The sequence below is a fragment of the Brachyhypopomus gauderio genome, chromosome 8 (genome assembly GCF_052324685.1).
Source record: "Brachyhypopomus gauderio isolate BG-103 chromosome 8, BGAUD_0.2, whole genome shotgun sequence".
Lineage (NCBI taxonomy): Eukaryota > Metazoa > Chordata > Actinopteri > Gymnotiformes > Hypopomidae > Brachyhypopomus > Brachyhypopomus gauderio.
This window is the reverse complement of record NC_135218.1, coordinates 21254353-21281354: the sequence shown is the minus strand read 5'-3', so window position 1 is coordinate 21281354 and position 27002 is coordinate 21254353. Positions and strand designations below refer to the sequence as shown.

The following is a 27002-nucleotide window of genomic DNA, read 5'->3' as shown; positions in this document are numbered from 1 at the left end:
TCCACATGAAGACAAAGAAAGTGAGAAAGCCATTTATCAAAGGATCACAGGATTCCGGCACATTCTTCACGCTGACATCACTGAAGCAGCTCTCTTCTGCAGCCCGTGGTATTGGAGGCTGACGCACACAGGCCCCTACGTGCACCTCATTTCCAGACCCCGTCTTCTTTAACGGACCGAAGTCTGTCTTATTGCGAAGCGCAGCGGGGATTCGGGCCTCCGGATTAACAATTTAAGACGTCGGTTATGAGAAAATGAAACAGCGGTCGAGCATAAAGGGAAATAAACGGCCAGTATTAAAAACTCTCTCGATGAGACAACATCTTCCATGTCTTCCAACTACTCCACTAACCACTGGAGTTGAGATTACAGCATCTCACTGCCTCATGGTGATGCTGAACTGAACTCATATTGGTGGGGTCTCTATGGGACCGGGTTCCCAGGTTCAGGGACGTGTTTATGACTTGCACAGCGATGCACAGAGGCTTGGGGGCGTGACTTAATGTGGGCGGACATAAACCTGATAAAAGAGTGAAAGAGAGACTATCCCTAGAATCAAAGTCTTTGTTGTAGTTACTGAATCTGCCTGACCATCACAAGCTCGTTCTAAATACTGATCGTTCTGAGGCCAACATTCTGGTCATGAGACGCTCTTGGGGTCCACACATTATGTGTTACGTTCCCCACTGAAGCATGGCATCATTCAAACGTCCATATGGAACTGGAAAAACGCAACGGAACAGTCTGTCTTCATTATCAAGTGCAGTGTAGCATGCAATTTATGAGCTGCAGTCAGCAGGGGATATGAAACCAGTAAATAGTTAATCAAGGCATTCCTGTGTGTGTGTGTGACAGAATGGTGCTATACCTGTGCTGGAGTTCCACTGAGCATCAAGTAGTAGAGTTTGCTGAGAATGCTCTGCTGGAGCTCCGCCCATGACACACCCCTTTCCTCATGCATGAGAAACGGAGGGCCAAACCTGAGACAGAGTCAGGGAGAGGGAGGGAGGGAGAGAGAGAGAGAGAGAGAGAGAGAGATAGAGAGAGAGATAGAGAGAGAGGACAGGAGAGAGAGAGAGGACAGGAGAGAGAGGGACGGGATAGAGAGAGTAGAGAGAGGGAGAGAAAGAGGAGAGAAAGAGGGAAAGGGGAAACACACAGAGAGGCAGAGGGGAGAGAGAATGAAAGAATCTGAAAAGTTCCCTTTAAAGTATTTCCTTTTAAAACTTACATAATCTTAATACAATCCCATTTATAGGGAATATAGTGTAATCTGGTTCATCTGTCTGATTTTCTTGGTCTGTACATTGACTCGCTTTTTTCAAAGAGGTTGTGGAATTCTGCATAAAACAGGGACCCAGCATCAGACTCGCAGCACACTTTTTGTCTGTCTCTCTATCTCTCTGTCTCTCTATCTCTCTGTCTCTCTGTCCTGGCCTCAGGTAGTCAAATGGCATTCTGACATTCCCAGGAGCTTCAGGGGAATATATGCCATCTAGTTCAGACTAATGCGCCGGTGAAGATTCCCGAGCCAGGGTGTGGGCACCAGTGTCAGGACTGAGCTGTGTTCCAGGTCCACTACACTCCTCTACTGTAGTCTACTACACTCACCTACTGTAGTCTACTACACTCCTCTACTGTAGTCTACTACACTCCTCTACTGTAGATTCCCGAGCCAGGGTGTGGGCACCAGTGTCAGGACTGAGCTGTGTTCCAGGTCCACTACACTCCTCTACTGTAGTCTACTACACTCCTCTACTGTAGTCTACTACACTCACCTACTGTAGTCTACTACACTCCTCTACTGTAGATTCCCGAGCCAGGGTGTGGGCACCAGTGTCAGGACTGAGCTGTGTTCCAGGCTTTGCCGGTTTGCCGTGTCTTCATGCTTTGTGAACAACAGCGTCGGTGGCGTCTGTGGGAAGCCGTGCTCGTGCTGTAATGGCACTCGGCTTTGGCTGGCATGCTGAAACAGTCACCTGGTCGCGTGTTGTCCACTTCCTTGAGTGTTGCAGATGAGGAGGAGAACGCTGGAGGAACCGCCCTGGTTCAGGAACTCTGATGACAGCGTACCCGAGGCCAGTGACCTTTGACCTTCAGCAGTGTATGGGGAAGAAGGGAGGGAGTGATGGAATCCTGGAAATGTAAAACACAAGATTTATCACAATGTGTTATAGCACAATGAATGTATGTATCAGTGGAGCACGGCAGTTTCATGCAGCACGCAGATATAAGCACAAAGCAAGGAAGCGAGAAACACATCGTGCGTGTAAGGCGTTTGGAGCACATCTGCGCTGGAACACTGCAGACTGTCTGCAACGTAGACATGTTGACATTCTGCTTCTTCACAAAGTGAGCAGGGTTGTGTCTGCAAGAGAGAGGGGCGGCAGGTTTCCTTGGCAACGGTTACTGAGCGATAATCTCCGTTTTGAGTCAAAGGTGGACGTTTGGCCCTGCTGAGAGATTTATGACTGGCAGTGCAATACGTCACACTTAGAACAGCCGCTCTATCTCACACACACACAGACGTGATTCAGAGAGGATACGGATGCTGATCAGGGGCAGTAACCTCTGGTGGTTCAGATCTACAGGTACGTATTCTCCACGTACATGCTGGAGCAGGTGGACTGTAGTCTACTACACTCCTCTACTGTAGTATACTACACTCCTCTACTGTAGTATACTACTCTCCTCCGCTGTAGTATACTACACTCCTCTACTGTAGTCTACTACACTCCTCTACTGTAGTATACTACACTCCTCTACTGTAGTCCACTACACTCCTCTACTGTAGTCCACTACACTCCTCTACTGTAGTCTACTACACTCCTCCACTGTAGTCTACTACACTCCTCTATTGTAGTCTACTACACTCCTCTATTGTAGTCCACTACACTCACCTACTGTAGTCTACTACACTCACCTACTGTAGTCTACTACACTCCTCTACTGTAGTATACTACACTCCTCCACTGTAGTATACTACTCTCCTCCGCTGTAGTATACTACACTCCTCCGCTGTAGTCTACTACACTCCTCTACTGTAGTCCACTACACTCCTCCACTGTAGTCTACTACACTCCTCTACTGTAGTATACTACACTCCTCTACTGTAGTCCACTACACTCCTCTACTGTAGTCCACTACACTCCTCTACTGTAGTCTACTACACTCCTCCACTGTAGTCTACTACACTCCTCTATTGTAGTCTACTACACTCCTCTACTGTAGTCTACTACACTCCTCTACTGTAGTCCACTATACTCCTCTAATGTAGTCCACTACACTCCTCTAGTGTAGTCTACTACAGTCCTCTACTGTAGTCCACTACACTCCTCTAATCTAGTCTACTACACTCCTCTAGTGTAGTCTACTACAGTCCTCTACTGTAGTCCACTACACTCCTCTACTGTAGTCCACTACACTCCTCTACTGTAGTATACTACACTCCTCTAGTGTAGTCCACTATACTCCTCTAATGTAGTCCACTACACTCCTCTACTGTAGTCTACTACACTCCTCTACTGTAGTCCACTACACTCCTCTACTGTAGTCCACTATACTCCTCTAATGTAGTCCACTACACTCCTCTACTGTAGTCCACTACACTCCTCTACTGTAGTATACTACACTCCTCTAGTGTAGTCCATTATACTCCTCTAATGTAGTCCACTACACTCCTCTACTGTAGTCTACTACACTCATCTACTGTAGTCTACTACACTCATCTACTGTAGTCCACTACACTCCTCTACTGTAGTCCACTACACTCCTCCCAAAATGCTGGATTTCTTAGTTCCAAAAATTTGTAAGACTACAGCCGGAGGCAGAGCTTTCTCCTTTAAAGCCCCTCAATTATGGAATAGCCTTCCAGCTCCAATCCGAGATTCTGACACAGTTCCAATCTTTAAATTTAGACTTAAGACTCACCGATTTAATCAAGCCTTCAGTTATTATTCCCCTTGTAAGGTCTGGGGCTCGGGGGGCTGGTAATTTCTGGTAATCTGAGATCAGGGCCGGCGCCACGGGGGGGGTGAAAGGGGGCGTCGCCCCCTCAGGCGAGGTGTCTCGCCCCCTCAACGTAAATAATAAGACCCATGTATTTTACAATAATCGCTGCACGGTGCCCCCTTGCCCGCTCGACAATCGTCACATGCCGCCACCGAAGCGCTCAACAACTTACGTTGCCCTCATTTGATTTGAGTTGCCAGTGCAACACTGAGAGAGTAGGATAAATGTGATGGAATGTTCTAGGTTAGGATTCTGGCTGCTGTATTCTGTACAAGTTGGACTTTAGGAACTGTTAAGAGCATCCAATTGAAAGACCGTTACAGTAGTCTAATTTTGATGAAACAGCAGTTTCTCTGCATCTGGTAATGAAAGTAAATGTCTCAGCTAAGCAATATTACATAAATGCAAAAAGGCACCCTTAGTGAGATTGCATATGTGTGTATCAAATGAAAGATCCGAATCAATAGTGACACCTAAGCTTTTTATTGTAAATTTAGGTGTTACTGAAAAACCAGGGTAAGAGACCAATTGTTTATGGCAGCTTTGGGTCCAAGAAGTAACACCTCAGTCTTATCTTTCAGGAAGAAAATCAGACGCCATTCAGACGCCATTTTTATTTCCTGGATGCAGTTCTTAATTTTGGAAGCAGTGTTGGCATCATCTGGATTAGAAGATACAGTGTTTCACAAAAGTGAATACACCCCTCTCATTTCTGCAGATATTTAAGTATATCTTTTCATGGGACAACACTGACAAAATTACACTTTGTTGCCGGTTGTTTAGACATTACTGGCTGTATATTAAGTTATTTTGTTGCAAGAATAAATTTACTACTTTTCATTGTGTCAAAGTGTAATTTTGTCAGTGTTGTCCCATGAAAATATATACTTAAATATCTGCAGAAATGAGAGGGGTGTATTCCCTTTTGTAATACAATGTATATACAACTGAGTATCATCTGCATAGCAATGGAAGCTAATACCATGCCTACGAATGATTGTGCTTAATGCATATATAATGAGAATAATATGGGGCCCAATACAGACTGCAGCAGTACGGCAGCACCAAGGTCCAAGAAAAGAAAGGTATCCTTTAGCAGAGGATATTAAGAAATCATTAACTACTTTAGTCAATGCAATTTCTGTGCTGTGGTGGTTTAAATCCAGACTGAAATAATTTGAGGACATGATCTGTCTACAGAATGTAGAGTTGTGAAGGGACTATATTCTCTAGAAGATTAGAGCTTGACCTATAGTTGTTCATGTTGATTGAGACCAGGTTGTTAATTAATGCATTAATGACTGCAAGTCTACATGATTTAGGCATGTAGCCTAGGCTCAGAGAAGAGTTAATTATAGCGAGCAATTGTTCTATATAAATAGGCAGTAGTTCATGGAGTAGATGTGTTGGTACAGCATCCAGTACACATGTGGAGGGATTGGGAGAATTTACCATGCAAATCAGCTCCTCACAACTGAAAAGAACTCCACTACTGTACTCCACTATTCAACTCCACTACTGTACTACACTTCTGTACTCCACTCTTCAACTCCACTACTGTACTACACTACTGTACTACATTTCTGTACTCCACTATTCAACTCCACTACTGTACTCCACTACTGTACTACACTACTGTGCTACACTACTCTATTCCACTACTGTACTACACTACTCTAATCCACTACTGTACTACACTACAGTACTACACTTCTCTACTACACTACTGTACTACACTTTCTCTACACCACTACTGTATTCCACTACTGTACTACACTTCTCTACTCCACTACTGTACTCTACTGTACTACACTTCTCTACTCAACTACACTATTCCACTACTCTACTCCACTACTGTACTACACTACTGTACTACACTTCTCTACTCCACCACAGTATTTCACTTCTCTACTCCACTACTGTACTACACTTCTCTACTCCACTACTCTACTCCACTACTGTACTACACTTCTCTTACTCCACTACAGTATTCCACTTCTCTACTCCACTACTGTACTACACTTCTCTACTACACTACTTTACTACACTACTCTACTCCACTACTCTACTCCACTATGGTACTACACTTCTCTACTCCACTACTGTACTACACTACTCTATTCCACTACTGTACTACACTTCTCTACTCCACGACTGTACTCTACTGTACTACACTTCTCTACTCAACTACACTATTCCACTACTGTACTCCATGACTGTACTCTACTGTACTACACTTCTCTACTCAACTACACTATTCCACTACTGTACTCCACTACTGTACTACACTACTGTACTACACTTCTCTACTCCACTACTCTATTCCACTACAGTATTTCACTTCTCTACTCCACTACTGTACTACACTTCTCTACTCCACTACTCTACTCCACTACTGTACTACACTTCTGCTGCACTACTGTACTACACTTCTCTACTAAACTTCTCTACTACACTACTCTACTCCTCTACTCTACTCCTCTACTGTACTACACTACAGTATTCCACTTCTCTACTCCACTACTGTACTACACTTCTCTACTATACTACTGTACTACACTTCTCTACTCCACTACTCTACTCCACTACTGTACTACACTTATCTACTCCACTACAGTATTCCACTACTCTACTCCACTACTGTACTACATTTCTCTACTCCACTACTGTACTCCACTACTCTACTACACTTCTCTACTCCACTACAGTATTCCACTACTCTACTCCACTACTGTACTACACTTCTCTACTCCACTACTGTACTACACTTCTCTACTCCACTACAGTATTCCACTACTCCACTCCACTACTGTACTACACTTTCCTACACCACTACTCTTCTCCACCACTCTATTCCACTGCTCTTCTATACTCTCGTACCCTATTCTAATCAATTATGCTACACTTGTCTGGGTTAGTATGGGTTTGATGCTTTGAGACAGAGTGGAGTTGATGCTCTGGGTTACTATGGGTTTGATGCTCTGGGTTAGAGTGGGTTTGATGCTCTGGGTTAGAGTGGGTTTGATGCTCTGTGGTTACTATGGGTTTGATGCTCTGGGTTACTATGGGTTTGATGCTCTGGGTTAGAGTGGGTTTGATGCTCTGGGTTAGAGTGGGTTTGATGCTCTGGGTTAGAGTGGGTTTGATGTTCTGGGTACAGCGGGTTTAATGGTTTTGGTTAGAGTGATTTTGATGTTCTAGGCAGAGGTTGGTAGAGTAGCCATAATTGTACTCAGGTACTGCTACTAGACAATAATAACTATTCAACTATTCAGAAGTAACAGCAGTCATTTGACTCGAGTAAAAGCAAGAAATATCTAGCAAATAGACTACTCAGGTACTGAGTTATTCATCTGCTCACGTTTAATCAAAACAGAACTGCAAAATCACAGCCTCAAGAGACATCACATGGCAACACCAAACCAAACATGTCCAAAACAATTTCTCCTCAAATTAATTGAAATAAGCCTTGATATCAACTTCAAATGATATAGTATCTCCTCATTTAATGTATGTTTGATTCATTTAAACCCTTTAGTTTATGTGAATATGATTTGGCAATATTTATTCTATATGATGGGATGCTTTCCCTGGTCAGTTAGTTGTTTATAAAATCAGTTTCTATTGCCTGTACATTTGCATGAGGCCTGTTCTGAAATGCTCTCACAGATTTAGGTTACTAGGGTGACTGTCCAAGATGGCCCCATCTTGTTTTGAAAACATTTTTTGTCTGTCCTTGAACACATCTGTGCCAAAGTAGAACTCTCACCCTGAATCCCCCTCCTCTCTCTCTCTCTCTCTCTCTCTCTCTCTCTCTCTCTCTCTCTATGTTATAAAGAAATACCAAATGTAACATTACAGTGGATCTGGTGAAACGCTTGCAACTAGCATAATTTGTGGGAATTTTCTGGAGGTTTAGTTAAGGGATTAGATATTTTACCTTTTGTGATATGTCACGTTTATTTTTGATCCACTATACTGCCATTAATTTGAAGTTGGCCCATGGGTTCCAGGTTGCTCCTGTCCATTTGAATAAGATTTTACACACAGCTGCTTCATGACACATGCTGGCCACACCAGACTTGCCATAGTGGTCTGCATGTAGAGTTAGTCTGCATGTAGAGGGACAAAACGAAGACTCTAACTACGGGAGCAGGGAAGAGATTTATTCCTATTCCTGTGGGATTTATAACACATTATGCATCAGTTACCACCTCAGTAACTGTGACTGCTTTCTGGCATAGTTTAAGCTAAAACAGCTTCTGCTCTGAGGAGTTTTGTTGTGCAGACATACCTCTACTTTAGACCTTTAGTCTGTATTAATGCTAGAAAGTAAAATATAGCTTAGGCTAGTCAATTTCTCTTTTGTATTCTGGGTTAGTGGGTTTGATGTTCTGGGTTAGACTGGATTTGATGCTCTGTGTTAGAGTGGGTTTGATGCTCTGTGTTAGAGTGGGTTTGATGCTCTGGGTTAGAGTGGGTTTGAAAGATTGGCTTTATCCTGGTTCAAATTTTCTGTTTGACATTTACACCAAGAATCACTTGTTGTACACCACACACTCAGCAAATAAAGGTTCTCATTCTAATCCTTAGACACTCGTAGCCGTATGAAAGGTCTGTTAACTAGCTGATGAGCATCGTCAGTGCACTGGAGCGAGCGACTAAACCCCACAGCGGAGCGCAGGTGTGGCTGGCATTAGCGCATCCGTATGAAGCATATGGTTTTCTTGTGGCACAGTAAAGTCAAAGGCCCTTGATGAGGTGTGATGGTTGGAGCAGCGTTCTGTCTGGTGTGAGGTGTGGCGTTTGGAGCAGCGTTCTGTCTGGTGTGAGGTGTAGCGTTTGGAGCAGCGTTCTGTCTGGTGTGAGGTGTAGCGTTTGGAGCAGCGTTCTGTCTGGTGTGAGGTGTGGCGTTTGGAGCAGCGTTCTGCCTGGTGTGAGGTGTGGCGTTTGGAGCAGCGTTCTGTCTGGTGTGAGGTGTGGCGTTTGGAGCAGTGTTCTGTTTGGTGTGAGGTGTGGCGTTTGGAGCAGCGTTCTGTCTGGTGTGAGGTGTGGCGTTTGGAGCAGCGTTCTGCCTGGTGTGAGGTGTAGCGTTTGGAGCAGCGTTCTGCCTGGTGTGAGGTGTGACGTTTGGAGCAGCGCTCTGTCTGGTGTGAGGTGTGGCGTTTGGAGCAGCGTTCTGTCTGGTGTGAGGTGTAGCGTTTGGAGCAGCGTTCTGCCTGGTGTGAGGTGTAGCGTTTGGAGCAGCGTTCTGCCTGGTGTGAGGTGTAGCGTTTGGAGCAGCGTTCTGTCTGGTGTGAGGAGTGGGCGGATGGCTGGTTCACTTTCCGAGCAACGTCTCTGCGTTGCTGTTTTTACTCCAGGCTCTGTTTTCATCTTCGCCTCCATTTCCACTTCCTGAGCTCTTCCTTTCAATGGAACCACCTCTGTGGGGCCCTTACATACATACCAATTTTAGTTTAAGAATTGTCCAATGGAAAAAGAAATTAACCTTCAAACCACCCTCAACCTTGCATATAAACTAATCAATAAATGACGAACATTCAAACTAACCAAACAGACCGACAAAATAACTGAATCATATATCAAAGTAACCAGTAAAATAACCACTGAACTACTGAACTAACAACTGAACTACTGAACTAGCTGAACAGCCCCGCCATCACCAAGCTGGATCTCTTGACTCCTGCTGCTCCTGACACTGCATAGACTTGTTTTGAGTGTGCAGTAAATAAAGGAAATAAAGATATCTGTCACTGTCATAGACCAGAATCTATCAACGGCTTTAATATTTCATAGAACCTTTGAGCGCATTATGCATAATTAATTGTCCGTCTGTAGTTAAAGAGATACAGAGAAGGGGGGAGGGGGTAGAGAGAGAGAGAGAGAGAGAGAGAGAGAAAGCAAAATGTGCAGGGAGATACAGAAATGCAAAAAGAAATAAAAAGAAAAAGTGTGTGTGTGTGTGTGTTTGTGTGTGTGTGAGTGTGAGAGAGAGAGAGAGAGAGAGAGAGAGAGAGAGAGAGAGAGAGAGAGAGAGAGACAGAGGTGCTTTGTTCACCAGCTGCCTGTATAGCCCCAGGTATGTCAGGATATTTTTGTTTACACTATAAAATGTAAACATGAACTCCAAAACATGAATCAGTTTTTTAATTTGTGAACAAATTTTATTTAATTGAACAAAATTAATTTTATTGTTTTAGTTACCTGAGTATCGTGAGGAACTGCCTCTGCTTAAAGGGGGCGGGGCCTGGAAGGCATAGATGATGTCACTTTCAGCAATGCTGGTCATGTCGTCGTCATCCGAGAAGGAACGCTGGAAGCCATTTGAGTACAGTTCCACTAGGATCACCTGGCAAGGAGCCAATCAGAGAGAGTGGATTCTCAAGGGATTCCACCAGATCCAGCGATCCGAGTTGTGACACACACAGTACAGATGGTTCGGTAGCAAACATGACAGAAGTGCTAGAATGTATAAGGAGGGAGGCCGTGTTTGGAGGAAGAACTGATGGACTGTGGGAAAGAGATTTCAGAAAAGGCAGAGAGAAAGCAGGAACAAAGGCAGATAATGATACAGTCTTAGGGAAGGAAACAGAGGAGAGAAAGAGGAAAAAGAGAAGGTGAGAGAGAGAGAGAGGAGTGAGAGTGAAAGAAGAGAGGCAGTACAAGAGAAAGAGCATGAGAGCGTGAAAGAAAAGGAAAGGCTGAGTATAATAGAAACTCACAACCCACCATCAAAAATGTATTAACTCCTGTGCCCATTAAACACACACACACACACACACACACACACACACACACACACACACACACACACACACACACACACACACACACACATACATACATACATACACACACACACACACACACACACACACACACACACATACACACACACACACACACACACACACACACACACACAGGAAAACCACACACACTTACTTATCCCTTATAGTGAGAAACTTTGAGGTGTAGTTCTGTGTTTTGTATGTTTGTGTTTGTCATGGAAGCTTTTTCGTGTGTGTGTGTGTGTGTATGTGTGTGTGTGTGTGTGTGTGTGTGTGTGTATGTGTGTGTGTGTGTGAGTGAGTGAGTGAGTGAGTGAGTGAGTGAGTGAGTAAGAGAGAGAGAGAGAGAGAGAGAGAGAGAGAGAGAGAGAGAGAGAGAGAGAGAGAGAGAGAGAGGGGGTGTCTTACCTGCTCAGGGCTGATGTTGCCCTCGTGGGCCAGCTGAGCTCTGAGTGCAGAGACGGAGCCCAACAGCGGTGCGGCCAGACCCACCCTCACATAACGCAGAACCTTACTGCTGAACACCAGAGTGACGTTGACCGCCCTGCACACACACACACACACACACACACACACACACACACACACACACACACACACACACACACACACACACACACACACACACACACAGAGTTACACTGTTCCTCACATAACGCAGAACCTTACTGCTGAACACCAGAGTGACGTTGGCCGCCCTGGACACACACACACACACACACACACACACACACACACACACACAGAGTTACACTGTCCCTCACATAACGCAGAACCTTACTGCTAATCACCAGAGTGACGTTGACCGCCCTGCACACACACACACACACACTCGCGCACACACACACACATATGCAGAGTTACAGAGTCTCTCACATAACGCAGAACCTTACTGCTGAACACCAGAACACTGCCCTGGAACACATACACACGCAAACACACGCACACACACACACACACACACACACACACACACACACACACACACACACACACACACACACACACACACACAGCACCATCCAGTTGCTCCTACTATAAAGCCACCTTTGCTAACAGCATATCCCAGTATGTGCAGCAGCTTTTTAGTTCAGTTCAGCTGGGTTGCAGGACCAAGAACCAGACCAGAACACTCTGTGTTCCAGAAAGCAGCATAATAAACACGGGCCAGTTCTTCACTGTGTCTCCCTCCATCACCCTCACTCTGCCCATCTCTCCCTGTCTAACAGAGAAAGATCTTTGAGGGGTTCCAAAGCTGTACTGTGTGGGTTGGCTTGAGTTATCATTACAGCAAGATGAGGGTGAAACATCACTGGCCATCGAGCCACTCTGAACATCCCAGCTCAGCGTGCTTACACAGAAGGGATTGTCATGCCAACCTGGGATCTCATAACAACGCAGTCCATGCACTCCCATTATCAGACTCCACGCCGTTGTCAAGCGGGAGGCCAAGTGGAGAGGTCTGATCTGATCTAGTCTGATCTGATCTGGTCTGATCTGCTCTGCTCTGGTCCATAACTGATTTCATCAGCATCCACAGTTTTTCCCTCCCTTCCTTACTGAAGAGTACCTGTTTGAGGGACATTTATGATCTGTGGCCATGGGGCTACAGAGGAGACTTGTGACCAACCTGAGGCAGGGTCCGTGCACCAGTGGGTTTACCATTGGTGAGAACTCTTCCCTATGGTGGGAGTGGGTGTGGCCCTGTGGTGTGCAGGAACTACTGTGACCAAGAGATGATTAGATTCTTCTTTTTTGAATTCATTCTTTTTTGTGTCTCCACAAATGCAAGCATGCTGTGTTTATGTACCGTCTTCTCTTTAGAATATGTTCTGTTCTGAGATCCACTGCAAAATGTATCTTTTAGAAATGCATGGATGGATGTTACTGTGTGGAGAGGGATAATAATTGGATGGATGTTACTGTGTGGAGAGGGATAATAATTTCCCAGTGTGCACTGCTGGTCTTGTGTGTTTTGTTTGGTTATTTATATGCTTTATTTCTGTACTAACAGCATGTCTGACTGAAACCAAAGCCAGACTGTATCATCAGGAAAGCGGAAATGTTAAAGGTGTTTTAGATTGAGCACAGCAGTGTGGAAGTAGTTCAAACAGAGTGAGATCGTATGAACCCTTTGTGTGCCATACGACGACAAACTTGGGTTTGTCTAAATTATTGTATGGTTCTGAATGAAGTATTTTGTCTTGCAAAAAGTTCTGGTGGTGGTGGTTCTGTGGTGTGTAGTTGGGTGGATTGTGTGTGGTGTGTTGCTGGGTGGATTGTGTGTAGTGTGTAGTTGGGTGGATTGTGTGTAGTGTGTTGCTGGGTGGATTGTGTGTAGTGTGTTGCTGGGTGGATTGTGTGTGGTGTGTTGCTGGGTGGATTGTTTGTAGTGTGTTGCTGAGTGGATTGTGTGTAGTGTGTAGTTGGGTGGATTGTGTGTAGTGTGTAGTTGGGTGGATTGTGTGTGGTGTGTTGCTGGGTGGATTGTGTGTAGTGTGTAGTTGGGTGGATTGTGTGTAGTGTGTAGTTGGGTGGATTGTGTGTGGTGTGTAGTTGGGTGGATTGTGTGTGGTGTGTAGTTGAGTGGATTGTGTGTGGTGTCTGGCAGAGTGGACAAAATGAACTCTGTGAACTTTCAAAATTGTGCTTAACCAATCAATTGTAAAAGTACTGTAATGATACACATACATCAAAAAAGTACTGTCCTCTCTCTATCTGTCTCTATCTCTGCCCTCCATCTGTCTCTCTCTCTCTGTTCTCTGTCTCTCTTTTTCTCTGCTGTCTTTCTGCTGTCTCTCTCTGATATATATCTGTCTCTCTTTCAACTCCCTGTCTCTCTGCTCTCTAACTGCCTCCCATCTCTCTTCTATCAAACTGTCTCTCTCTCAGCTCTCTATCTCTGTTCTTTCTATCTGTCTCTCTTTGCTCTCTATCTGTCTCTCTACTCTCTATCTGTCTCTCTCTACTCTCTATCTGTCTCTCTCTCTACTCTCTACCTGTCTCTCTCTCTACTCTCTACCTGTCTCTCTCTGTTCTCTCTATCTGTCTCTCTCTACTCTCTATCTGTCTCTCTCTCTACTCTCTCTCTCTACTCTCTATCTGTCTCTCTACTCTCTATCTGTCTCTCTCTCTATTCTCTATCTGTCTCTGTCTCTACTCTCTACCTGTCTCTGTCTCTCTCTACTCTCTATCTGTCTCTCTCTCTACTCTCTATCTGTCTCTCTCTCTACTCTCTATCTGTCTCTCTCTACTCTCTATCTGTCTCTCTCTGTCTGTATCTCAGAGGTCTGCATTAGCTCATGCACTTTGCTGTCATGCCCTTGCTCTCACATATGGTCAAACAGAACAGAATATGTTTTATGTGTTTCAGAGTGAGTGATTTATTACAGGTTTCATAAAGATGGTTACATCTCCCCCAACCCACCCACACACATCTTCACAAACAAACACACACACACACACACACACACACACACACACACACACACACACACACACACACACACACACACACACACACACACACACACACACACTCTTACCTGGTCTGTCGGAGTGGAATCGGCAGGGAAATGCAGAGGAAGGGGTCAAAGGTGTTGCTCTGTTTCAGGCAGTGTGGACACGTCAGTGAAGATCTGAAAACCACGCCATTACACAGGCTGTTCAATGAGTTGTTTCTTGTTCTGATTGCCCATTTAATCTGGGATTATCAACATGAGATAGCAGCTCACACCATATTTAAATAATACTATTAATTTTTTTTTTATGAACATCAAGTGATCATAATTGTCCATGTGTCTGCTTTTGTTTTTATGTGTGTGTTTGTGTGTCAGAGAACATGTGTGTTAGATATGTGTGTAACTGTGTTTGCATGTTTGTGTATTTTTCCTATATAGAATTTATTTTACTCTTAATACCAGTGTAATCAACACCACCCATTTATTGTTTACAAAAGCAACTACAACTTGTTTACCGGATCTTGATCCAGCTACACAAGTTCAACTAAATCTGATATCATATTCTCATTTTTCAGTCTCTACAAATCTTGTCAGACACGCAGGTGCAAAGGTAGAAATAACTCCGTCACCTCCATCTGCCCCAGCATCCTCCCCCCACCCTTCCCCCACACCCTGTTCAAAATGGAAAAAAAAACCTGGTCGTCCTCCATAATTGAACAGCCATACAGTGAAAAGACATTTAGGAAGAAGCCACTAACCCACAATGCAACTCAGGTGAGCACGACAAAAATAAATAAATAAAAATAGAGAGAAGGAATGGAAGAGTACCAAGACGGATGCTACAATGTTTACACAGGTGGAGAGTAATAAAGCTTTTTTTATTTGAATATTTCAGCAGAAGATGAACAAGAAATAGAAAAGTGACAAAGAAGATCAATAAAAAAGGGGGAGGGACAGCCGGAGACAGAACCCAAGACACTGAGAGACAGGGACCTCCTCCTGCTACGAGCTAACACAGCATTACAGAGGCATTCGTGAGCTCAGAGGCATTCGTGAGCTCAGAAGCATTCGTGAGCTCAGAGGCATTCGTGAGCTCAGAAGCATTCGTGAGCTCAGAGGCATTCGTGAGCTCAGAGGCATTCGTGAGCTCAGAAGCATTCGTGAGCTCAGAGGCATTCGTGAGCTCAGAGGCATTCGTGAGCTCAGAGGCATTCGTGAGCTCAGAAGCATTCGTGAGCTCAGAGGCATTCGTGAGCTCAGAAGCATGGTGCATGTCAAGAAAGCAGTAGTGGTACAATTCTAAAGGTTCGTAAAAAAACGGCAGTGAGCTGGAAGAGGCTCGGATGATGTATTTTGATAACTCAGCGAGATCTGCTACATCTGAAAGCCAATCACTTTATTTAGACACCAAGTGACGAAACTGTGTATTTTGTCTAAATCTGGAGTGCAGCACGACTCTACAGATATGTGTAGGTCTAATGAGGCCTCCATCCAGGGCTGGGGGTAGGACACTGCTGAGGGTGGCTGATGGAGATGGATCAGAGGACCCCAGAGGATCACAACAGAAAGCATGGCTGGTCTCTTCGGTCTGCATTTAGCGGTGTTCCTTCTGTTATGGTTTGATCTTGCTTTTGCACACCGGTCGTCACTGCACTGGTAAAACACACTTTCTCTCTCTGTCAGCCCGACACCTGAGGCTAATTTTCTCATTACCGTCGTAAGTAAGAGCGACCAGACCCTTACACATGACTACGTGGCTACGTGCCTCATAGCAGCTGGAATGCTGTTAATAAACCATCGTGAGGGTCTCGCGGGATGAGATCATTAGAGATGGCGTCGATCTGATAAGCAGTATCAGTACCAGGGTGGTGACAGGATGACAGGGTGATGCTGGGTTCGGCCCAGTTCACTAAGGTGGCCTGATATATCAATTAAATGCCACATTAAAAAGGTCACTGGACTGGCCGTGTATTTCAACACATAATGCAGGAGAGTATTTGTCTGAGCTTTTTGGTACTGTGGGCCAAAGCTTATAGAAGCATTTCAGTTTAAATTTGCTCATTTAAAAGTATAATAGTCATTAAAAAATAACAATTCAGATCAGTATCAATATTCAGTCCCACCAGGATTTCGCGGGCCTTTTTTGTGATTGTTGCGGGCTAAAATGTTTGATGTTGCGGGTGTTTTTCAAAAAAATTGCGATGGAAGTTGCGGTGTGTTTTTGCTTTTTTGTGAGTACATTACAATAGGGAGTAAATGTTGTATGGTTTCCTCTATTTAGTAGTACATTTTAATTATCTATTTACCTATTTATTCAGGGTTGCCAACTTTTCAAGATCGCTTGAAGTGAGATTTGAACCTGGAGGGGGTGGCGAACATTAATTGTTGAAGGAGGGGGGGGGGGGGGGGTGTTAGCGAACGTAAGGGCGGCCTGTAAAATGAACACAAATTAAGTATTATATCGAAATCGATCGCCAGTGGTTGGCGTCAGAGCGAACTAGTAACTCATAGATATGGATCAGAGATAAATAAACTTTATCTCAGTTTAAAGTTTAAACTTATAAACTTTATCTCAGACCCTCGCCACTTGCGTGCGCTGCAGTGACTTCGCGGGCTACCGTTGCATTGTGGGGAATGTAGTGTTTGTGCGTGCAAAACACCATCGGGCGGCTGTGGCCTGCGGGCCGGTTCTAATAGTAATTAAATATCATCCAGGGGGCCATAGATAATCAATTCGCGGGTCGGATCTGGACAGTTTATCCCCGCTTTCATGTAGTGTTCTGGGATACTGCTTTTCCCGATCTTTTTGCCGTTATTTTCGTCGCTCATGCTGCTTTCAGTCTGCTCCTCTTGAACGTATATACGGAAGTAAGGCGGGAGTTTGTCGACGTCACATCACTACGACATCAGTGATTGGTCAAATTTGCGGGAAAGTTGCGGTGATTGGCTGAAGTTGCAACACCGCCCTGAATTCGCGGGGTTTGCTTGAAGTTGCGTTGAAGTTGCAAATCGCAACATCGCGACTTTCTGGAGGGTCTGAATATTAATTTACAAGGGTTGGACAATGAAACTGAAACACCTGTGATTTTAGTGTTGGAGGATTCATGGCTAAATTAGACCAGCCTGGTGGCCAATCTTCATTAATTGCACATTGTTAATTGTAAGAACAGAGTGTGAAGGTTCAATTAGCAGGGTAAGTTTTGGTCAAAATATTGCAATGCACACAACATTATTGGGTGACATACCAGAGTTCAAAAGAGGACAAATTGTTGGTGCACGTCTTGCTGGTGCATCTGTGATCAAGATAGCAAGTCTTTGTGATGTATCAAGAGCCACAGTATCAAGAGCCACAGTATCCAGGGTAATGTCAGCATACCACCAAGAAGGACAAACTACATCCAACAGGACTAACTGTGGGAAGCTGTGGGAAGGTTTCGTGGAAGCTGTCTGAAAGGGATGTTCGGGTGCTAACCTGGATTGTATCCAAAAAACATAAAACCACAGCTGCCCAAATCACAGCAGAATTAAATGTGCACCTCAACTCTCCTGTTTCCACCAAAACTGTCTGTCTGGAGCTCCACATTGGTCAATATACACGGCCGGGCTGCTATAGCCAAACCTTTGGTCACTCGTGCCAATGCCAAACGGCTGTGGACAATGTGAAACATGTATTGTTCTCTGGTGAGTCCACATTTACTGTTATCCCCACATCAGGGAGAGTTACGGTGTGGAGAAGCCCTAAAGAGGCGTACCACCCAGACTGTTGCCCAGAGTGAAGCAGGGGGGTGGATCAGTGATGGTTTGGGCTGCCACATCATGGCATTCCCTTGGCCCAATACTTGTGCTAGATGGAGCTAGTGCTAGATTCTGGAGGACCATATGCATCCAATAGTTCAAACATTGTATCCTGAAGGCGGTGCCGTGTATCAGGATGACAATGCACAAATACACAGATTGGTTTGATGAACATGAAAGTGAAGTTGAACATCTCCCATGGCCTGCACAGTCACCAGATCTAAATATTATTGAGCCACTTTGGGGTGTTTTGGAGGAGCGAGTCAGGAAATGTTTTCCTCCACCAGCATCACATAGTGACCTGGCCACAACCCCTGTATGTACCAATAAAGGTTTATTCTTGTGAGCATAATGTGTATGGGCCTGAGGGGGGAAACACCCCAGTCCTACAGAACTCCCCTACCACCCTACAGAACTCCCCTAACACCCTACAGAACCCCCTTACAACCCTAAAGAACCCCCCTACCACTCTACAGAACTCCCCTACCACCCTACAGAACCCCCCTACCACTCTACAGAACTCCCCTACCACTCTACAGAACTCCCCTACCACCCTACAGAACTCCCCTACCACCCTACAGAACCCCCCTACCACCCTACAGAACTCCCCTACCACCCTACAGAACTCCCCTACCACCCTACAGAACCCCCCTACCACCCTACAGAACCCCCCTACAACCCTACAGAACTCTCTTACCACCCTACAGAACCCCCCTACCACCCTACAGAACTCCCCTACCACCCTACAGAACCCCCCTAACACCCTACAGAACCCCCCTACAACCCTACAGAACTCTCTTACCACCCTACAGAACCCCCCTACAACCCTACAGAACTCCCCTACCACCCTACAGAACCCCCTTACAACCCTACAGAACTCCCCTACCACCCTACAGAACTCCCCTACCACCCTACAGAACCCCCCTAACACCCTACAGAACTCTCTTACCACCCTACAGAACTCCCCTACCACCTTACAGAACTCCCCTACCACCCTACAGAACTCCCCTACCACCCTACAGAACCCCCCTAACACCCTACAGAACTCTCTTACCACCCTACAGAACTCCCCTACCACCCTACAGAACCCCCCTAACACCCTACAGAACCCCCTACAACCCAACAGAACTCTCTTACCACCCTACAGAACCCCCCTACCACCCTACAGAACTCCCCTACCACCCTACAGAACTCCCCTACAACCCTATAGAACTCCCCTACCACCCTACAGAACTCTCTTACCACCCTACAGAACTCCCCTACCACCCTACAGAACTCCCCTACCACCCTACAGAACCCCCCTAACACCCTACAGAATTATCCTACCACCCTACAGAACTCCCCTACAGTCCTACAAAACTCCTCCACCACCCTACAGAATTATCCTACCACCCTACAGAACTCCCCATACAGCCCTACAGAACTCCCCAACAGCCCTACAGAACCCCCATACAGCCCTACAGAACTCCCCAACAGCCCTACAGAACCCCCATACAGCCCTACAGAACTCCCCAACAGCCCTACAGAACCCCCATACAGCCCTACAGAACTCCCCATCATCCCTACAGAACTCCCTTACTGCCCTACAGAACTCCTGACAACTATAGCAACTCTGCAGGTACCATACAAAGCGTCACATAAACAGCTCAGACAGGGGGTCATGAAATTCCAGGGCTACAGACAGGGTGACACAGCAGGACACAAAAACACACACACTGAACAACAGAGTGATCCTGCATCACCCTGCACCCTGCACCCACACATATACACACACATAGCATCACATACAGATCAAGAATATTAGCTCCTCTGGGAACAGCATATTTGGTCATTCTTATCAGTTCCTATGTTTTCCTGTCGCAAAGCTGAAAAGGTAATGGAGAGTCACACCTCACGGAGAGTCACACCTCACGTAGAGTAACATCTCACGGAGAGTCACACCTCACGGAGAGTCACACCTCACGGAGAGTCACACCTAATGGACAGTCAAACCTCATAGAGAGTCACACCTCACGGGAGTCACACCCTACACACCTTTCGGAAAACGATAAAAGGCTGCAGTATGAACAGAAGGTCGGAGTCTGACTGACACAGAACAAAAGCCTACAGCCCTCCCCGCAAATTCCAATCTGCACGGACAATACAGAAGCTTGCTGGGAGTCCACGAAACCTGAGCTAAACACACACATTAGGCCTATAGAGAGATCAAGTGTTTTAAAAAAAAAACTGCAAAGAAAAGAAGAATACCCTGCTAAACGTCCTTCACATGAGGAGACTCAGACTTGCGTGGCCTGATTTACGAGAGTGTCTACCAGACCACATGATACAGAAGCTGGTGTAGCTGGTAAAAGGAGATGGCAAACATTCTCTCATACTCAATCTGTCTTTCTGAATCTGTATTTGGACAGATTGCTTGTTGTATTCTAGCATGCTGATGGCCCTGCTACAAACGCTGATTAAGACTGTAAACAAACCCATCTGCTGTCATCTTAATGAGCCACAGTTACTACTGTAAAGACTCACTTTATGGGCAAGTGAAGACACAGAACCCATTACTCTTTAGACCCGACACCATCTGCGTAATGCCGTTTTCTGTGTTATCCCTTTTTTTCCCTCACAAGTCAAATATAGCAGACATACTGCTAGAAACATCAATCTGTGAAAACGGCTAAAACAGGCAAAAAATGGCTCAGGGTTGGCATGACTCGGCTAAAAGCAGCATGAAACACACAATTCCCCCCTCCATGGAACTCCAAGATGTTGCTGTGTTGAAGTCAGAGGATTTGTGTGTGTGTGTGTGTGTGTGTGTGTGTGTGTGTGTGTGGTGCATATATTTGTGTGTGTGTATGTGCATTTGCATGTGGGTGTGTGTACATGTGTGTGTGTGTGCATATGTACATGTATGTGCATGTGGTGCATACTGTATGTGTGTGTGTGTTTGTGTGTATGTGTGCATATGTGTGTGTGTCCATGAATGCATGCATGTGTGTCTGCATATGCACATGTGCATATGTGTGTGTGTGTGTGTGTGTGAGCATATGTGCAGGTGTGTGTGAGTGTGTGCACGCGTGTGTGTATCTGACCTGTACTGAGCCTGGAAGTGCTCCTGGACGAAGCTGTGTCTGGTGCGGGCCGGCCGTGTCTCTGCTGGACCCTGTGGCACATGACAGCTGGGGTTAGCCACGCCCACTGAGCCCTGAAGGCCTTTCACGCACACGCACCATGGCCTCTGTGTACAGCCTCATCACATGATGTATCGACATGTCCCAAATAGACCAAGGCAACACGAAACAACCAGGGCATAGGATGCTGTGTGGCTCTGCTCACAGCCTAGCAACAACCATATATAACAACCATATATTTGTGTGTTCAGGGCCCGTTCAGGGTCTCTGGAGTCTGTGGAACAAAATAAAACGAAATCTTGTGTCAGGAATTGTTTTTTTATGTATATATAACTAAAGCTTGAATACCCGGAGAAGCATAAAAGAGGTACACGAGCAGAGAAAATGTCAGGAGCAAAGAGATTCTGCAACAACAGCACAGTGATAACACAGCAACAGCACAGTGACAGCACAGTGAAAGGACAGATATTCCACTACTAGACAGAATTAACACAAAACAGGGCTGTTTCAAGTGTACATACAAACAGCAAGCACAGTCAAAAAAAAGTGACAAAAATCTATAATACTGACTGAAACAGTATATGCACTATTAAACGGACGAGACTAGCAGTGCACTGACCAAGAAACCTCACTTTCACATACGGTACAAAATCTTCAGTATAAAATGCATCTTCTCCTCCTCATTTGCTGTGGTCCTCTGATACTCACCTACTCTCTGTTCTACCCTAGACTTCCTGTGAGAGGGAGAGCTTTTAGTGTGGCAGGCCCTAAACTCTGGAGCAATGTCCCTCTCCTCCCCTGTCCTTTCCTCTCCTCTCTTCTCCTCCCCTGTCCTTTCCTCTCCTCCTCCCCAGTCCTCCTCTCCTCTCCTCTCTTCTCCTCTCCTGTCCTTTCCTCTCCTCCTCCCCACTCCTCCTCTCCTCTCCTCTCTTCTCCTCTCCTCTCCTCTCTTCTCCTCCCCTGTCCTTTCCTCTCCTCCTCCCCACTCCTCCTCTCCTCCCCTGTCCTTTCCTCTCCTCCTCCCCAGTCCTCCTCTCCTCTCCTCTCTTCTCCTCTCCTGTCCTTTCCTCTCCTCCTCCCCACTCCTCCTCTCCTCTCCTCTCTTCTCCTCTCCTCTCCTCTCTTCTCCTCCCCTGTCCTTTCCTCTCCTCCTCCCCACTCCTCCTCTCCTCTCCTCTCCTCTCCCATAACTAAGAACCTGTCTCTGCCAGATTGCTTTCCTCATTTATTCTAGATCTTGTCATAATCATGTTTTAATACAATAGGTCATTTTTTATTAGATTTTCTTTAATTTAATTTTGCACTAATTTATAATTTTTTTACTTTGTACTTTAATTCCTCTTTTAATTGTTTTTATGTTTCAGTGTATATGTGTATTATCTTTCACATTTTGATATTATATTATAGTCTGTGTTCATGCACAGTGTCCTTGGGAATCTTAAAATGTGCTTATGAATAAAATTCTACAAATTATTATTATTATTATTATTATTATTATTATTATTATTATTATTATTAGGGCCTGTTTCATATGGGTTGTAGATTAACCCAATCCTGGTGTTATCAGCCCACATTATGATGGGATCTGAGCAGTACATTAGCACACAGCCCTGTGTGAATCAGTGTGGATGAGATGTTACTGCTGATCCTCTCATACCAGAACCTGGCAGCGAGAACACACCGGGCTGTGAAGTACCAGGTTCATGCCGTCTTTTGTAGCCCAATTCTGGCAGCAATCAGAATGTTTAATTTCAATGGGGCTGAGTGCAAGTGGCCAGCACTCATTAAGCTAGTCCACCTGGACCATTCTGATGCAGGAACGACTGGTTGTCCTTAAAACATGCGGGTACTGACCATGCTAGCTGGTGAGTGCAGGGTTTTTAGCACATCCTATGAAACTCATCCAGACCAGTAGCTTTGCTCCAGTGCAGTAGCACACCAGACCAGTAGTAGCAGACCATGATGTGGATGGCCAGACTGGGGTTGTGTGAGGGTACAGGAGGCATAACAGTGTGTTGTTGGTGAGTGCAAAACTGGCGTCAAAACCATGAAGCTCCTCCTGCCGAGGTGCCCTGGTTGCCATGACAGTGGTTGTCTGGGTCCTATATATCCCATAACAAGTTAACTCTTTCATGACAATGGCGAAGGGAACTTCTTCCAAAAACTGCAATTAACCTTTTACATTTACATTACATTATTTACATTAAAAGATTCTTATGAAGAAAAAAAAACCTCTATAGTTCAGCACTCTCATACAAAAAACCCAAAACAAAACAAAAAAAAAAAGCCAACTCATAAAATATTCACCTACTCCAGGACTCCGAGCCCCGTTCAGAATAGAACTATTATGGCCTAGTTTTCTTTGTTTACAGGAGCATAAACTTTCACAGTTTCTATTCCAGTAAACTTGCTGTCTGGGTGTAGAGACTCCCCATTCCGCTCATTTGTTTATCACTTCCTGAGGTCATGGGGGTTCATGCTTCACCACGGAGACAGGAAACAATGGCGCCATGGCAATGGAGAGGCCCGCACCATTTTGTGAAAGAGGTGAACAGAGGAGTGTGGGTGTATCGCTGTGATGAAGCGCGGCAGGCAGAGCAACGAGCTGAAATCTGAGCACCGCGTGCCGCTGTGAAGCCCGGTGCCCGGAAATGTTCGTCGAGCAGGGAAACCTGTGTCCCGAAGACGTTTCTTAAAAACGTTAAAACCGTGAAAAAAAAAACCTTTCCAGACGTCCTTGGAGAACCGAATGAATGCTGCGTCTCTCTCCAAATCTGAAGACCCAAAACTATCAGCAGCAGAGCCGATACGATTACGGGACGACCTTGAGCATTCAGAGTCAACACTGCAAGCCGTCGGTAATAAGGCACACAGCTTGTTTATGGGTAAAAATATTGAGAGCGGACAAAGAGGTCTGAGCAGAGTTCTAAAGCAGGTCGTGTCTGACCGTGTGCAGTGCTTTCAGTCCCAGCTTAGCATTCTAGTGGCATGGTAACCTGTGGCTGGCCGAATACATTACCTACTTTGGGTCCCGGCGGATAATGAGAGCGCGGTTGTTTACATTCGTAGCGCCTTGCGGGGTGAGCGACGCATTAAGAATGCAGGTGAGTTATGGAGTGCTCGTGTGCCCGTAGCACGGAGGGCGCTTCCTCCGAGAACACGGCGACAGCTTGCGTGCGGCGGGAGAGGGGCCGAGTGTGAAGCAGCGTGGCGGGGCTCTCTGGAGGGACGTCGTCACACACGGCAGCGCTGTGGAGTCACGATCCCAGACAACCATGCAGACTCCTTCCCTATAACCCCGGGGGGCCCGGCGCTGTGATACGAACAACACGCAATCCAACCCATGGGGGGCGGTGTTAGAGAGGAACCAGAGAGGGAGGTGGGTCGGGCGAGGGGGGGGTTGAAAGTGAGAGGGAGGCTCAGTGAAAGGGCAAGAGACTCCTCACCAGAGAGAGGGACAAGAAGAGAGAGAGAGGACACGATAAGAGGAAGAACAACCGCGTCTTTTAATCACCGTGAGAGCTTTGACCAAAACTGGGATGCCTTCTTCAGGAGGCGCTAAGAACAGGACGACGGGCATCACTCTCTCCGTGGAGCTAAGAACAGGACGACGGGCATCACTCTCTCCGTGGCGCTAAGAACAGGACGACGGGCATCACTCTCTCCGTGGCGCTAAGAACAGGACGACGGGCATCACTCTCTCCGTGGCGCTAAGAACAGGACGACGGGCATCACTCTCTCCGTGGCGCTAAGAACAGGACGACGGGCATCACTCTCTCCATGGCGCTAAGAACAGGACGACGGGCATCACTCTCTTCGTGGAGCTAAGAACAGGACGACGGGCATCACTCTCTCCGTGGCGCTAAGAACAGGACGACGGGCATCACTCTCTCCGTGATGCTGGAGCAGGAACGACGTTTCAGACGTTTCGGCTGCCGCCGTCAGCAGGCCGGAGCCAAAAATAGAAGCGTATGCCTGGCAGGAACAGCGGGCATGGAGGATGCGGTGGGCCCGGCAACAGTCGCAGCGGCGCTAGATCAAAACCCCCATCGTGCAGCACGCATGCGAGCAACCCGAGTGGTCCCGGAACGGTCACGTTCCCGTCCCTCCCCTTTTCCATGTCTCGCGGTGCACGATGGCTTCCGCTCCCGCTGGTTAACTGCCTCCTGAATGAAACAGTGAGAGTGACGCTGTACTGCAGTGCTGGGAATGGTGGGATATCGGCGTGTCTGCTGGCTGAAGCTGGAGACCCGCTGTCCTCCAGGTCTGTGTAGGAGGACTGCTGTTGCCCGGGGCTTGTTTTCTGCACAACACCAGCGTCAGTCTAGTGCAGCTCGCTCCCATCGCAGTGTTAGTGATGTGGTGAGTAGTGGTGAGTAACATAAACGGTATCCGGTCAGAAATGGTCCTGTCGGGGGTGGATGGGGGTTATGATCCGTACATGCAAACAGGAGGCGTATTCTAATGACACTCTTACAAAGTACTATAACGGATGTTCCTAACAGCCCAGAGAGTGTAGGTACAAGGATGGGGATGGAGATGGGGTGGAGGATGGGGATGGAGATGGGGTGGAGGATGGAGATGGAGATGGGGTTAGTGGATGGGGATGGAGATGGGGTGGTGGATGTGGATGGAGATGGGGTTAGTGGATGGGGATGGAGATGGGGGTGGTGGATGGGGATGGAGATGGGGTGGAGGATGGGGATGGAGATGGGGTGGTGGATCGGGATGGAGATGGGGTTAGTGGATGGGAATGGAGATGGGGTGGTGGATGTGGATGGAGATGGGGTGGAGGATGGGGATGGAGATGGGGTTAGTGGATGGGGATGGAGATGGGGGTGGTGGATGGGGATGGAGATGGGGTGGTGGATGGGGATGGAGATGGGGGTGGTGGATGGGGATGGAGATGGGGTGGTGGATGGGGATGGAGATGGGGTGGAGGATGGGGATGGAGATGGAGATGGGGTGGAGGATGGAGATGGAGATGGGGTGGAGGATGGGGATGGAGATGGGGTGGAGGATGGGGATGGAGATGGGGTGGAGGATGGGGATGGAGATGGGGTGGAGGATGGGGATGGAGATGGGGTGGAGGATGGAGAAGGAGATGGGGTGGTGGATGGGGATGGAGATGGGGTGGAGGATGGGGATGGAGATGGAGATGGGGTGGAGGATGGGGATGGAGATGGGGTGGAGGATGGGGATGGAGATGGGGTGGAGGATGGGGATGGAGATGGGGTGGAGGATGGAGAAGGAGATGGGGTGGTGGATGGGGATGGAGATGGGGTGGAGGATGGGGATGGAGATGGGGTGGTGGATGGGGATGGAGATGGGGTGGAGGATGGAGAAGGAGATGGGGTGGTGGATGGGGATGGAGATGGGGTGGAGGATGGGGATGGAGATGGGGTGGTGGATGGGGATGGAGATGGGGGTGGAGGATGGGGATGGAGATGGGGGTGGAGGATGGGGATGGAGATGGGGTGGTGGATGGGGATGGAGATGGGGGTGGAGGATGGGGATGGAGATGGGGTGGAGGATGGGGATGGAGATGGGGGTGGAGGATGGGGATGGAGATGGGGTGGAGGATGGAGAAGGAGACGGGGGTGGTGGATGCTGCCTCTCTGCCCCCAGCCTGTCTGCTCCAGCCCTTTCCAATACAAACGCTGGTGTAGATTATTAATGGAGGCAAGTCAGCAGCTGCTAATTAGCTCAATCATTTCTGTGGATGCCAAATCATGGCTGCGAGCTTTCAAGTCACGTTAGTAATGTCAGAATTCACACGTGAGCTGCTACTGCTACTCATTCAGAGGGGCAAGACTCAA

General features: G+C 46.7%; 1 protein-coding gene across 3 annotated transcripts in view; it reads right to left on the bottom strand.

Annotated features, from left to right (window-relative positions):
- The window catches only part of usp43a (ubiquitin specific peptidase 43a), a 54880-nt gene that overhangs the window by 10540 nt on the left and 17338 nt on the right, over nucleotides 1-27002 (bottom strand). For 2 of the 3 annotated variants that reach the window (XM_077015398.1, XM_077015399.1), the window contains exons 3-8: nucleotides 21145-21215; nucleotides 14351-14443; nucleotides 11214-11349; nucleotides 10219-10363; nucleotides 1980-2136; nucleotides 869-980 (exon numbers count right to left, since the gene is read on the bottom strand). In XM_077015398.1, coding sequence (XP_076871513.1) covers nucleotides 869-980; nucleotides 1980-2136; nucleotides 10219-10363; nucleotides 11214-11349; nucleotides 14351-14443; nucleotides 21145-21215 — 714 coding nt within the window. The remainder of the gene's footprint in view (nucleotides 1-868; nucleotides 981-1979; nucleotides 2137-10218; nucleotides 10364-11213; nucleotides 11350-14350; nucleotides 14444-21144; nucleotides 21216-27002) is intronic. The other variant, XM_077015400.1, reaches the window with a different exon arrangement.